The sequence below is a fragment of the Anomaloglossus baeobatrachus genome, chromosome 11 (genome assembly GCF_048569485.1).
Source record: "Anomaloglossus baeobatrachus isolate aAnoBae1 chromosome 11, aAnoBae1.hap1, whole genome shotgun sequence".
In the NCBI taxonomy this organism is placed as follows: domain Eukaryota; kingdom Metazoa; phylum Chordata; class Amphibia; order Anura; family Aromobatidae; genus Anomaloglossus; species Anomaloglossus baeobatrachus.
In genome coordinates, this window is record NC_134363.1 from 9,964,507 (window position 1) to 9,979,275 (window position 14,769).

General features: G+C 43.1%; 1 protein-coding gene across 23 annotated transcripts in view; it reads left to right on the top strand.

The window, feature by feature from the left end:
* LOC142256686 (uncharacterized) overlaps positions 1 to 14,769 on the top strand; it is a 131,972-nt gene that overhangs the window by 20,931 nt on the left and 96,272 nt on the right. For all 23 annotated transcript variants that reach the window (XM_075328510.1, XM_075328511.1, XM_075328515.1 and 20 more), the window contains exons 10-16: positions 144 to 2,981; positions 3,090 to 3,122; positions 3,221 to 3,271; positions 7,026 to 8,189; positions 8,675 to 9,898; positions 10,145 to 10,168; positions 12,093 to 12,140. In XM_075328510.1, the coding sequence (XP_075184625.1) occupies positions 144 to 2,981; positions 3,090 to 3,122; positions 3,221 to 3,271; positions 7,026 to 8,189; positions 8,675 to 9,898; positions 10,145 to 10,168; positions 12,093 to 12,140 (5,382 nt within the window). The remainder of the gene's footprint in view (positions 1 to 143; positions 2,982 to 3,089; positions 3,123 to 3,220; positions 3,272 to 7,025; positions 8,190 to 8,674; positions 9,899 to 10,144; positions 10,169 to 12,092; positions 12,141 to 14,769) is intronic.

Below are 14,769 nucleotides of genomic sequence, written 5' to 3' on the forward strand. Positions count from 1 at the left end.
TTACATAGTGAGTAAACAGACAACACAAACATGTTTTGCATCACATAGAGAAACATCAAATGTTCTTACCTAAAGTAATGATTATAAATTAAAATAGATGGACTTTGATATAAGTGATATTTGTCTTGTTTAAATCATTATAGATGGATTACCAGGAGTACCAGGAATACCAGGAAAACCAGGGATACCAGGAACACCAGGGATGCCAGGAATACCAGGAATACCAGGAACACCAGGAATACCAGCAATACCAGGAACACCAGGGACACCAGGGACACCAGGAATACCAGGAACACCAGGGACACCAGGGACACCAGGAATACCAGCAATACCAGGAACACCAGGAATACCAGCAATAGAAGAAATACCAGGAATACCACCAATACCAGGAATACCACCAATACCAGGAATACCACCAATACCAGGAATACCACCAATACAAGAAATACCAGGAATACCAGGAATACCACCAATACCAGGAATACCACCAATACCAGGAATACCACCAATACAAGATATACCAGGAATACCAGGAATACCACCAATACCAGGAATACCACCAATACCAGGAATACCACCAATACAAGAAATACCAGGAATACCAGGAATACCACCAATACCAGGAATACCACCAATACCAGGAATACCACCAATACCAGGAATACCACCAATACAAGAAATACCAGGAATACCAGGAATACCACCAATACCAGGAATACCACCAATACCAGGAATACCACCAATACCAGGAATACCACCAATACAAGAAATACCAGGAATACCAGGAATACCACCAATACCAGGAATACCACCAATACCAGGAATACCACCAATACAAGATATACCAGGAATACCAGGAATACCACCAATACCAGGAATACCACCAATACCAGGAATACCACCAATACAAGAAATACCAGGAATACCAGGAATACCACCAATACCAGGAATACCACCAATACCAGGAACACCAGCAATACCAGGAATACCACCAATACCAGGAATACCACCAATACCAGGAATACCACCAATACCAGGAATACCACCAATACCAGGAATACCACCAATACAAGAAATACCAGGAATACCAGGAATACCACCAATACCAGGAATACCACCAATACCAGGAATACCACCAATACCAGGAACACCAGCAATACCAGGAATACCACCAATACCAGGAATACCAGCAATACAAGAAATACCAGGAATACCAGGAATACCACCAATACCAGGAATACCACCAATACCAGGAATACCACCAATACAAGAAATACCAGGAATACCAGGAATACCACCAATACCAGGAATACCACCAATACCAGGAATACCACCAATACCAGGAATACCACCAATACAAGAAATACCAGGAATACCACCAATACCAGGAATACCACCAATACCAGGAATACCACCAATACAAGATATACCAGGAATACCAGGAATACCACCAATACCAGGAATACCACCAATACCAGGAATACCACCAATACAAGAAATACCAGGAATACCAGGAATACCACCAATACCAGGAATACCACCAATACCAGGAACACCAGCAATACCAGGAATACCACCAATACCAGGAATACCACCAATACCAGGAATACCACCAATACCAGGAATACCACCAATACCAGGAATACCACCAATACAAGAAATACCAGGAATACCAGGAATACCACCAATACCAGGAATACCACCAATACCAGGAATACCACCAATACCAGGAACACCAGCAATACCAGGAATACCACCAATACCAGGAATACCAGCAATACAAGAAATACCAGGAATACCAGGAATACCACCAATACCAGGAATACCACCAATACCAGGAATACCACCAATACCAGGAATACCACCAATACAAGAAATACCAGGAATACCAGGAATACCACCAATACCAGGAATACCACCAATACCAGGAATACCACCAATACCAGGAACACCAGCAATACCAGGAATACCACCAATACCAGGAATACCACCAATACCAGGAATACCACCAATACAAGAAATACCAGGAATACCAGGAATACCACCAATACCAGGAATACCACCAATACCAGGAACACCAGCAATACCAGGAATACCACCAATACCAGGAATACCAGCAATACAAGAAATACCAGGAATACCAGGAATACCACCAATACCAGGAATACCACCAATACCAGGAATACCACCAATACAAGAAATACCAGGAATACCAGGAATACCACCAATACCAGGAATACCACCAATACCAGGAATACCACCAATACCAGGAACACCAGCAATACCAGGAATACCACCAATACCAGGAATACCACCAATACCAGGAATACCACCAATACCAGGAATACCACCAATACCAGGAATACCACCAATACCAGGAACACCAGCAATACCAGGAATACCACCAATACCAGGAACACCAGCAATACCAGGAATACCACCAATACCAGGAATACCACCAATACCAGGAATACCACCAATACCAGGAACACCAGCAATACCAGGAATACCACCAATACCAGGAATACCACCAATACAAGAAATACCAGGAATACCAGGAATACCACCAATACCAGGAATACCACCAATACCAGGAATACCACCAATACCAGGAACACCAGCAATACCAGGAATACCACCAATACCAGGAATACCACCAATACCAGGAATACCACCAATACCAGGAACACCAGCAATACCAGGAATACCACCAATACCAGGAATACCACCAATACCAGGAACACCAGCAATACCAGGAATACCACCAATACCAGGAATACCACCAATACCAGGAATACCACCAATACCAGGAATACCACCAATACCAGGAACACCAGCAATACCAGGAATACCACCAATACCAGGAATACCACCAATACCAGGAATACCACCAATACCAGGAACACCAGCAATACCAGGAATACCACCAATACCAGGAATACCACCAATACCAGGGACACCAGCAATACCAGGAATACCCGGTGAGTGTTCTGTCAGTAACACAATATTTTCTTGAAGCATTGACTGTGAACTAAAATAGTTGAATCTTCTTTATAAAACTGTAATTGTTTTTGTTTTATCTCGCACAGGTGGATTACCGTCAATACCAGAGATCATTAAAGGTGAACGTGAGGTCTTACACAACTAAACAAATGCTACAAAGAAAAGCAATGCAACGTCTGATTGACTTAACACAATTTTCCTGTTTTGACGTTTACAGAAGTAATATATCCCAACCGGGAAACACAAGAGCTGAATGAGGAAGAACCGGGTAAGTGACTTATCCAACAAAACCAATGTGACCATGTGGAGGCAAGAAGATCGAGTGATCACAAAAATTAAAAGGAAACAAAAAAATAAATCTATAAAATGTATCCTTTCTGATAAATCATTGAAGTTTGGGTGATTTACCGGAAATCCCTGCTGTATCTGCGATGGTTCCCACAGAACGAAGTCCGTGTTCAGTCGCCAAAAATATCTTTTACATTAAAAAAAACGAAAAATATATTTGAAGTAATGATTATAAATTAACCCCTTACTGACATCCACCCTACATGTACGGCACAAGTTTGGAACGGGTGTTTGGAGCGTGCCCATGGGGTGAGCGCGCCCCATTCTCAGCAAGTAATGGCTGTGTATTACAGCCAGCACCTGCCTCGGCACCCAGCTCCGTCCACGATTGTTACCCTGGTAGATGCCACTGTCAAACTCTAACGTATCTGCATGGGAGTGCGCCATACTATGTGCCCAGGAGTTCACCCATGACATGATCGTGGGGCGCAGATGGGCTGCTGTGACAGCCAGGGGTCTGCAGAAGACCTCTGTGCTTGTCATTATGGAGATTCCTTGAAACCTTGCTTGCGGCTGGGCTATCATTCACAAATTTGTCTAAATCTGTGTAAGGCTAAGTTCACACATCAGTTTTTTGCCATCAGGCACAATCCGGCGATAAAACTGATGCGACGGATCCGGCGAAAAAACGGATCAGTTTTTTCCATCAGTTCCTTCAGTTATCTGACAGATCCGTTGTGATACTGAGCAAGCTCAGTTTCAAAAAACGGACCCGGCGGCCGTAATCAATTTTTTGCCGTATTACGCCGGATCCGGCATCCATAGGCTTGCATTATAAAACACGCCGTATGGCGCTGGATCCAGCGCAATACGTTTTTTCGCCAGGGACAAAAAACGTTCACCGCGACGTTTCATCCAGCCGCCGGACAAGCAAGGCCATCCGGCGCAATCCGGCGGTAATAGAAGTCTATGGGGGAAAAAACGCATGTTACGGTTGCTGCGAGCACTGGAGACTATGTCCAGATTTTTTGCTACTGCACATGTGCGAGCGCTGGAGACTAAGTCCAGATTTCTTGCTACTGCACATGTGCGAGCGCTGGAGACTAAGTCCAGATTTCTTGCTACTGCACATGTGCGAGCGCCGGAGACTAAGTCCTATCTTGGAGCCATTGCACATGTGTGGGTGACATCATCGCTGACACGAGGTCACATGTCTCTGACACCTTCTATGCCGATTGGTCGCTGGTCATATGCTTGTGATGCCTTGCTCGGTGATAGGCCAGCATGACGTCACTCCTGTCGTTCTGGCAGCGGATTGGCTCTGGTGTCCTCCATCTTGGATGAGGCACAGAGTCTATATAAGACTCTGACGCACGCCGCCCGGCGCTCAGTCCTCTTGGTTCATGCATAAGAGTAGACGCTCTGTGCGCGTTCCTCTAGGCATTCCTCTGTCTATGCTAGGTGAGCGCTACCGGCAGGGTAGCGTTCTTATACCTTACAGCTTCGGCTGCTGTCCGTATCCTTACCTCTTAGGGGAGCGGACATAGGCAGGTGCCTGAGGCACATGGTCTGGCTGGGCCTTGTGGTTCGACTCGTAGGTGGACGTTGCCGCTAGGGTAACGTTCCTTATACTGCGTCTGGCAGTTGTTCGTATCCTCGCACACTAGGGGAGCGAACGCAGGTAGGAGCTTTGTGCGGCTTACGCTGCTGTTCGTCTCTTTTGCACCACTAGAAGAGCGGACCTAGGTAGGTGCCATTTCGCACACATTGCCTTTGTCTCTGTGATTATTAACAGAGATCATTCCACACACCCTCCAAGTAAGGGAAGAATTGCTTTACTTACTTATTATATCCTTCTGTGAGTTAACAGAGGTATTGCACTCTGCCATAGTCTGCAGCAGAGTCTTTGCACGGTGGACCCTGACTGTCTGATACTCCTTTAAGTTATTATCAGACAGCCCCCCGTAACAACGCATCTGGTGTCAACAGATGCCAGATGCGTTTTTTCATGTTTCTGCCGGATTGCACCTGATGGCCAAAAACTGATGTGTGTACGCACCCTTAGTGATCACATTTGCTTTGCTGAGATAAAGCATCCACCACACAGGTGTGTCATATCAAGATGCTGATTAGACAATATGATTTTTGCACAGGTGTGTCTTAGGCTGGCTAGCATGATTATTGCACAGGTGTGCCTTAGGTTGGCCAGTATGATTTTTGCATAAGTGTGCCTTAGCCTGGCCAGCATGATTATGGTACAGCTGTGCCTTAGGTTGGTCAGTATGATTTTTGCATAGGTGTGCCTTAGGCTGGCCAGCATGATTATTACACAGGTGTGCCTTAGGCTGGCCAGCATGATTTTTGCATAGGTGTGCCTTAGGTTTGCCAGTATGATTTTTACATAGGTGTGCCTTAGGCTGGCCAGCATGATTATTGCACAGGTGTACCTTAGGCTGGCCAGCATGATTATTGCACAGGTGTGCCTTAGGCTTGCCAGCATGATTATTGCACAGCTGTGCCTTAGGTTGGCCAGTATGATTTTTGCATAGGTGTGCCTTAGGCTGGCCAGCATGATTATTACACAGGTGTGCCTTAGGCTGGCCAGCATAATTATTGTAATTATTGCACAGCTGTGCCTTAGGTTGGCCAGTATGATTTTTGCATTGGTGTGCCTTAGGCTGGCCAGCATAATTATTGCACAGCTGTGCCTTAGGTTGGCCAGTATGATTTTTGCATAGGTGTGCCTTAGGCTGGCCAGCATGATTATTACACAGGTGTGCCTTAGGCTGACCACAATAAAAGGCCACTCTAAAATGTGCAGTTTTACAGTGTTGCTGGTTCCAGGGGAGTAAAAAACCCACTCAGTATCTGGTCTAACCACCATTTGCCAGTCTGACATCTGTTCTGTACAGTTAAAGGCATGATTGATCCGTGAAGAGAACACCTCTCCAATTTGCCACACACACACACACACACACACACACACACACACACACACACACACACACACCATGGCAGGCTGTGACTGCCTCTCGCTGCAGCATGTCCTGACCTCGCTCCTCCGCAGCTCCTCCTGTCAGAGCTGTGTGCTCTGCCATCTATCAAAATATAAAAACAATTAACCCAATCATTAAACACCGTAAACAGAAAAAAGATAGAAAAAATAAAACATTTGGGTTTTTTTTGTTTTTTTTTTGCAATACCCCCCAAAAACACTGTAAAAAGTGATCAGAACGTCTTAGCTATTCCAAATTGTAGCAATAAAAGCATTATCTCTCCCAGCAAGAAATAAGCTCTCACGAAATGTTACAGGACTCGGAAAATGTTGATACAACCACCCCATTTTTTTTTTTTTCAAGCTCCTGATTTTTTTCACTACTAAATTATTGAAAACACTGGACCTATTTTGTTCTGATGAGGAGAATGATACAGCCGGGTAACGCTTACCACTCAATGTGCGCCCGAAAAGCAAGTAACATCTGCTTTTCACAATTTCACCACTCTTGGAATTTTTTCCCCAAATTTTGCAGTTCATTATCATTATGTGAGAAAATGAATGGTGTCATTCAAAAGTACAACATGTTCTGCAAATATCAAGCCCTGACACATTTATATGGACAGGAAAATATAAAAGTTATGGCTCTGGGAAAAAATGGAAATTGGACTTGTAGTGAAGAGATTATAATAAATCAACAATGGCAACAGTGCTAATATTATTGTTTTAATCCCTATAGGTGAATTACCAGAAATACCAGGAATACCAGGGACACCAGGAACACCAGAAATACCAGGAATACCAGGAACACCAGGAATACCAGCAATACCAGGAACACCAGGAATACCAGCAATACCAGGAACCCCAGGAATACCAGGAACACCCGGAACACCAGGAATACCAGGAATACCAGGAACACCAGGAATACCAGCAATACCAGGAACACCAGGAATACCAGCAATACCAGGAACACCAGGAATACCAGCAATACCAGGAACACCAGGAATACCAGCAGTACCAGGAACACCAGGAATACCAGCAATACCAGGAACACCAGGAATACCAGGAACACCAGGAATACCAGCAATACCAGGAACACCAGGAATACCAGCAATACCAGGGATGCCAGGAATACCAGGGATACCAGGGATGCCAGGAATACCAGGAATACCAAGCATGCCAGGAATACCAGGAATACCAGGAACACCCGGAACACCAGGAATACCAGGGATACCAGGAAGACCAGGAATACCAGGAACACCAGGGATGCCAGGAATACCAGGAATGCCAGGAACACCAGGAATACCAGGAATACCAGGGATACCAGGAAGACCAGGAATACCAGGGATACCAGGAACACCAGGAATACCTGCAATACCAGGGATGCCAGGAATACCAGGAACACCTGGAACACCAGGAATACCAGGGATACCAGGAAGACCAGGAATACCAGGGATACCAGGAAGACCAGGAATACCAGGAATACCAGGGATACCAGGAAGACCAGGAATACCAGGGATGCCAGGAATACCAGGGATACCAGGAACACCAGGAATACCAGGGATACCAGGAAGACCAGGAATACCAGGGATGCCAGGAATACCAGGGATACCAGGAATACCAGGGATGCCAGGAATACCAGGGATACCAGGAAGGCCAGGGATACCAGGAAGGCCAGGGATACCAGGAACACCAGGAATACCAGGGATACCAGGAATACCAGGGATACCAGGAAGACCAGGAATACCAGGGATGCCAGGAATACCAGGGATACCAGGAATACCAGGGATACCAGGAAGGCCAGGGATACCAGGAAGGCCAGGGATACCAGGAAGGCCAGGAATACCAGGGATACCAGGAATACCAGGAAGGCCAGGGATACCGGAGATGCCAGGAGTGCCAGGTATGCTAAGAGTGCCAGAAATGCTGGCGGTGAAGACAGATTTTCATTTGAAATAATATTTTATATTTTAAAGAAATTATATTCATGATTTTGCTTTTCTATTCATTTTATTTTAGTTTAAAAATGGGTTCCTGTTTCACACCTAATGATCTATTGAAGACATACTGTATATATATATATATATATATATATTTTTATATATATAAATATATATATATATATATATATATATATACACACATTGATATGCAATACACACACACACACACACACACACACACACACACACACTATAGAGAGTTTTTCAGATTTTTTATGAGAACCGCAGGTTTGATCACAAGATATAAAATTGTATTCAGAGTGCATCATTATGTGCTTCAAGGATTAATACACATATTGAGGATTACTTTAATTGTTCATGCTCTCAGATGGGGTGGCTAAACTTGGTGACAAATTCCCTTTAATATTTTGCTTATATTCCACAGGCATTCAAGAAGCCACATCCTGTGGAAGATATTTTATCACATACTTTCTGCAAAATGGCAATTCTGACCAGATCCCCGATAGACAGATCCTGGTGACTGCGGCTTTAGAATCTGCTAAAGTTTCGGTTATTCTAAACAAATACAACTTTACAAAGGAGGTGACGGTTGAGAAAGGACAAACTGTAGCAATTCCCATAGATATCAAGGCAGAACTAAGGGGGACAGTAAACTTCACTTATTCCGTGAGGATTGAGTCGGATGTAGATGTCACCGTCATGTCCAGAAATTACAAAGGCGATAGCGGTGACATGGCTCTGATCTATCCTGAACAGCAACTAGGGAGGGAATATTGCATCACCACCCCTCCAAATGGACCTGAAGATCAATACAAAGAGTTTTTTGTACTTGCCTCTAAAAACGAAACAAGCGTGACCATCGACCTAAAGGGATCCATCACCGTAAATGGTAAGAATTATTCCAACGGGGACCAGCTCACGCTGAACCTGATGCCTTATGAGGGTTACCTGATTCAGAGTAAGGATGACCTCTCCGGTACCAGAGTGGTTGGCAACAATCCTATTGCCATCATGTCCGGACACACCTGTGCTGAGAATAGCAATGGGTGTAGCCACGTCTATGAACAACTCAAGCCCATTGGGAGTTGGGGAACCACGTTCTTCATCCCAGGCATATCCTTCCAAAATACATATGACCTGGTGTTTATAATGGCTTCCCAGACAACTACCATTTCATACCAGTCTGGAACAGTCAACGAACTCAAACAGGTGGCCGCTGGAGATCTCACTCAGGTAAAACTAACTGGATCTTCTCCACTCTATATCCGAAGTTCCCAAGGCATCCAGGTTCTGTATTATAGCCTCGGAGGAACATACAACGACAAACCATTCGGCTCATTTTTTTCACGCATTCGTGACATCAATTCATTTGGCCTTGGTTATAGTGTTATTGGAGAAAAGGATTTTGACAATTTGTGCATTATCGTAGCCAGGACAGTAAGCATTACGGAAATCCAATTTGACAACATGACTCTTAAAGATATTGATTGGAAACAATTCCCAGGATCCGATTATTCCTGGGCGGAATATAACTATGGCAGTGGCTTTAGCACCCACGTGATTCAGCATCCTACAATTCCCTTTGGAGTTTTAAGCCTTGGATATTCCACGAATAAAGCCTATGGATCTTTGGCTCCCTGTTTTAAAGGTAAATCACATTTTAATTATTATATTCTGCTTAGTAAAAGTGTTATTAACATTTCAGGCAAAACTGATACAATGTTAGTGCGTACGACCGGACCTAAGCGGTAAAGTATAACCCAAAGACGGAAAGAGCCACCAAACAAAGAACATCTGTGCCAAACTCAGCAACTTTGGGTCGTAGCACCGTGTTTTACCGTGTCTTCTTTTAAAATTTAAACTAATAATAAATCTACTAATTTCCTTTTTTTAGGACCAATGAATCAATGGACAATAGGTAATAAGATCTTTCTGTAAAATTGTAATAAATTAACTTTTATATATTGTTCCTATTAATAAATTTAAATATCTTTATGCCAAAAAGACTAAATTGTTCAACTATCCATGCTTTTACTGAGGAATACATCCTTATTGTAAGGATACCTTATAGATGAGCAGATCTACAAGGATCTCAAGGGTCTCCTGGATCCCAAATAGAACAGTGCCTCTTGTGGTCAAATCCAACCATCAGAAAATTGGTGTTGATCATTAACCAAGAGTTTACAGGGATCACAGGCTGAAAGTAAAATTCAGAGATCTACCACTTCTCCCCAGAAAAAGTAAGACATCTCCATCAGTAGTTTCACCATTGGAGAGCCAGTTTTGTACACCATCAAAATATTTTTTCCATTAGGAAGGATTTTTTCCTGCAGCATATGGACAGTGTCATGAGATGAAAAATGTCACCCCAAATATGCTAACATGGCTGACATAGAGGACGAGTTTTATCAAGTTATGTTATTTAAACTTTTGCATTCTTCCGCTACATTGACGATTAGAAAATTTACCTGCAACAGTTACAAATCAACAAACACAGTCCACATAACCAACACATAAAAGGATTGTAAAATAACTGATGTCTTCTCATGTACATACTTCAATGGGGTGTACATAATACCATGTAAAGGATACCATGAAAGATCCTGTGTTGGCGAAACTTTACAAAAACTACAAATCTATACAGATTACACAAGTTAGGACAGAAAATGGCACCATATCAAAAATGTGTAAGTAGACTACACCCTAAACATGCAATATTTATAATAAGAGAACTAGGGAAAATGTAGTCCTGGTCATACCGTCACCAGAAGCATCAAAAATACATGAAATGCAACTTTTTGAAAAAGTATAAATCATTTTATTTAGATAATATAGCAAGAAGTGACATACAAAATTCATCAAGTCATCAATTCATATTTATCAGGTTTTTTCAGGAAGTCCCTGAAGACAAATCACAAGGGGCCAACAGCCACATATGACTGGGTGTGTACAGTTATTTCCATATTCATCAACAACACACATATTAAATAGTTTGTAAATAGATATAATATACATGAGAAGAAGTTGATGGAAGTGTGAAACTAATGGCAAAAAAAACAACACATTTATCCTATATACAGATACAGATCACAGATTTAATTTATCAAGTAGATCATCACTTTTCCCTGCTGAAGTGCAACACTCAGCTAAATCAAGGTTTCCACCAGTGAACTCTCATTTATTATATTAATCCAAATCAGTTTTGAATCCATGAAAAGATCCTGAACAACAGCATTCACTCACCCATGGTGATTAGAAATGGCCAAGATAAACGTGCCCCAACCCGCACGTTTCGAATATCTTCCTCGGCTTGCCGTGGTCAAATCTATACAGATAAATCAAAGGGCCGGACATACTTGGTAAACACTTTTATTATTTATTTTAAAGTCTTAATATTGAAAAGTAATTTTAATAACAACAGATTGAGAAAAAGCTGGGAATTCAATAATATTCTAGTATTTGACAAAATGACTAAGTCTAACACAGCCACTACGTGGATACATTTCACATGTCCACCAATGACTCCAGATCCCTAATGTCATAATGTCATCATCATTTGACATATCTTTGAGTTCGTTACCCTATCCATCCCAAATACAAAAGCTTTTTTGGAGCATCGACTGAATATTTTGCTCAGGTCTCAGCCGTTCATTTGAAAATTTGACTTGCCAGTTCAATTTTTCTGATTAGCCAGTAAATATATCAGTCCTAAAACACGTATTTGCTTTTTTTGGCATAAAAGTATTTACAGAAACTCCTTTTTAAATCTGTACCATAATATATTTTTTTATTGTACATTTTTCCTACTAATTATCATATTTTTCATCCATGTTACATTATAGGAATGTGGAGAATTTATTATAGAATGTTACCTGCATACTTCCATTGGAGTAAGTATACAATTTCATGAAACACCTAAATCGAGGAAATATTGAGACCCAATATATACTTATCAATCTAATATAAAAAAAACACCTAAAAATGGGTTTAAGGAGGGTTTTTTCGATTAAGACTAATCTAAAAAGCAACAATATTTCAAATTTATTTAGAAAACACCAATGTTGAAAGTTTTTGCTTTTTAATACCAAGTTGTGACATTTCCTCCTTGATGGCTTACGATGGCCGGTCATGGCATTTACAGTAGGGTGCAATGCTCGGTTGCCATTAAGGACATTATGTACCCTGAGATAGTAAGAATAGACTTGTTGGATTAGGAAATATTTTTATCATTCAGCGTATCATTTGCCGACTCCACATCTTCTCCTCTTCCGATAACTGTTGGTGTCCCTCAAGGTTCAGTCCTTGGCCCTCTTCTTTTCTCCCTCTACACTGCCCCAATTGGACAGACCATCAGTAGATTTGGCTTTCAGTACCATCTTTATGCTGATGACACACATTATACACCTCATCCCCTGACCTCACCCCCGCTGTACTACAGAACACAAGCGACTGCCTGACTGCAATCTCCAGCATCATGTCTGCTCTCTATCTGAAACTTAACCTTTCCAAAACTGAACTGCTTCTATTCCCTCCATCTTCTAACCTTCCTAAACCTGACATCTCCCTCTCTGTGTGCGGCACCATGATAACACCTAGGCCGGAGGCCCGCTGTCTGGGGGTTATGCTCGACAACGATCTCTTCTTCACCTCCTATGTGCAATCTCTTGCCCGAGTCCTGTTGCTTGCACCTCAAGAACAGCTCTAGAATCCGCCCCTTTCTCACCCTGAAAACTATAAAACCCCTCACTGTTGCCCTGATCTACTCCCGCCTTGACTACTGCAATTCTCTATTAACTGGTCTTCCCTTAACTAGACTTTCTGCTCTACAGTCCATCCCTAATGCTGCAGACAAGGTCACCTATCTGGCTAACTGCTTTTTCTCACCCGCAAAGCTCTCCACAGTGCGACACCCCGTACATCTCCACCCTCATTTCTATCTATCACCACAAAGCTCTCCACAATGCGGCACCCCCCTACATCTCCACCCTCATCTCTATCTATCACCTACCCATCCTCTCCACAGTGCTGCACCCCCCTACATTTCCACACCCATCTCTATCTATCACCTACCCATCCTCTCCACAGTGCTGCACCCCCCTACATCTCCTCCTCATCTATGTCTATCGCCTTACCCAACCTCTCCACAGTGCTGCACCCCCCTACATCTCCTCCTCATCTCTGTCTATCACCCCACCCATTCTCTACGCTCTGCAAACGACATTTGACTGACATCCACACTAATCTGAACCTCCCACTCCCGGATCCAAGAATTCTCCCGAGTTGCACCAATCCTCTGGAATGCTTTACCCCAAGAAACTAGGACAAATCACAACTTACTCAGCTTCAGATGTTCCCTAAAAATACATCTTTTTAGGGAAGCTTATCACATTCCCCAGCCGAATTAAATTCACATAGTCCCTCCATGACCGCCCAGAACATAACTCCCTTTCAAACTCCACCACACCCAAAAGCATCTTGAAGTTTTGGCTGACTGGTAAAGGCACCCTTTATCTATAACCCATTTCTTTGAGATGGCTGGATTGTCATTGTAAATAAGCACTTGTACCTTGTCCCCCCCATCTGTTACGTCGCCACCGGAGTCTGCTCCAGCAACTTCTGCTCCGATCGTCAGGCAATGCCGTGTTTCTGCCGTGGATGGTGCTGGTGATGGGAGAGGAGTCGATGCCAGCGGCACTGGTGGGCGCAGGCTCCGATCATCCACTGGGCTGGGTTATCTTGGGATCTGCAGTACCACTGGCTGACTGTGGGTGGCGTGTGTCTTCCAGCTGAAGTTGCCAGTGTTCAGCGACAGCCAATGGGAAAACACCACACCCTTCTTAGTTCCCCTCCTGTCTGCTGACTTCTGCCAGATATAGTTCTGATTTCCTGGCTCCTGATCCACCCTATTCTGTTTTGTGATTCCTGTGTGCTGACTTCTGCGTGTTTTCTGACTACCCTTCTGCTTGGTGTTTTTGTACCTGGCTGCCTGATCTGGATTTGACCTCTGCTACGTTTTCTGATTACGTCCTTGTCTGCCAATTCTGTCCCTGTTCTGATATTCCTAGTTTGACCCTGCCTGACGACTACTCTCATCGGATTGCTGCCTTCCACAGGTAGTGAACTCCAGGGCCCTGTGTAATTCCAAATCCCTGTATAGGGGTTAAAGGCTTTCAGGGTTCTGGGGGTCCTGCTTGGTGAGTGGCTTCCCTCTAGTCTGTCAATTACATCCCACCTGAGTCTGTTGATCCAGGCAGACGTTACACCATCTCATTGTACATTGTAAGCTCTCACGAGCAGGGTTGTCTTTTTTGCTCTAATTATTGTATTTTCTATAACTGTTACTTGTTTATATATGAGCCTCTGAATTGTAAAGCGCTGCGGAATATGTTGGCACTATAGAAATAAAGATTATTATTATTATAGAAGGATGAATGGAAACTGTTTATCATAATATTGGTTTACGAAAATGTATCAGTACGATTTGTCCACTCATCGATTTCTAAGTGCAAATAGATTCTC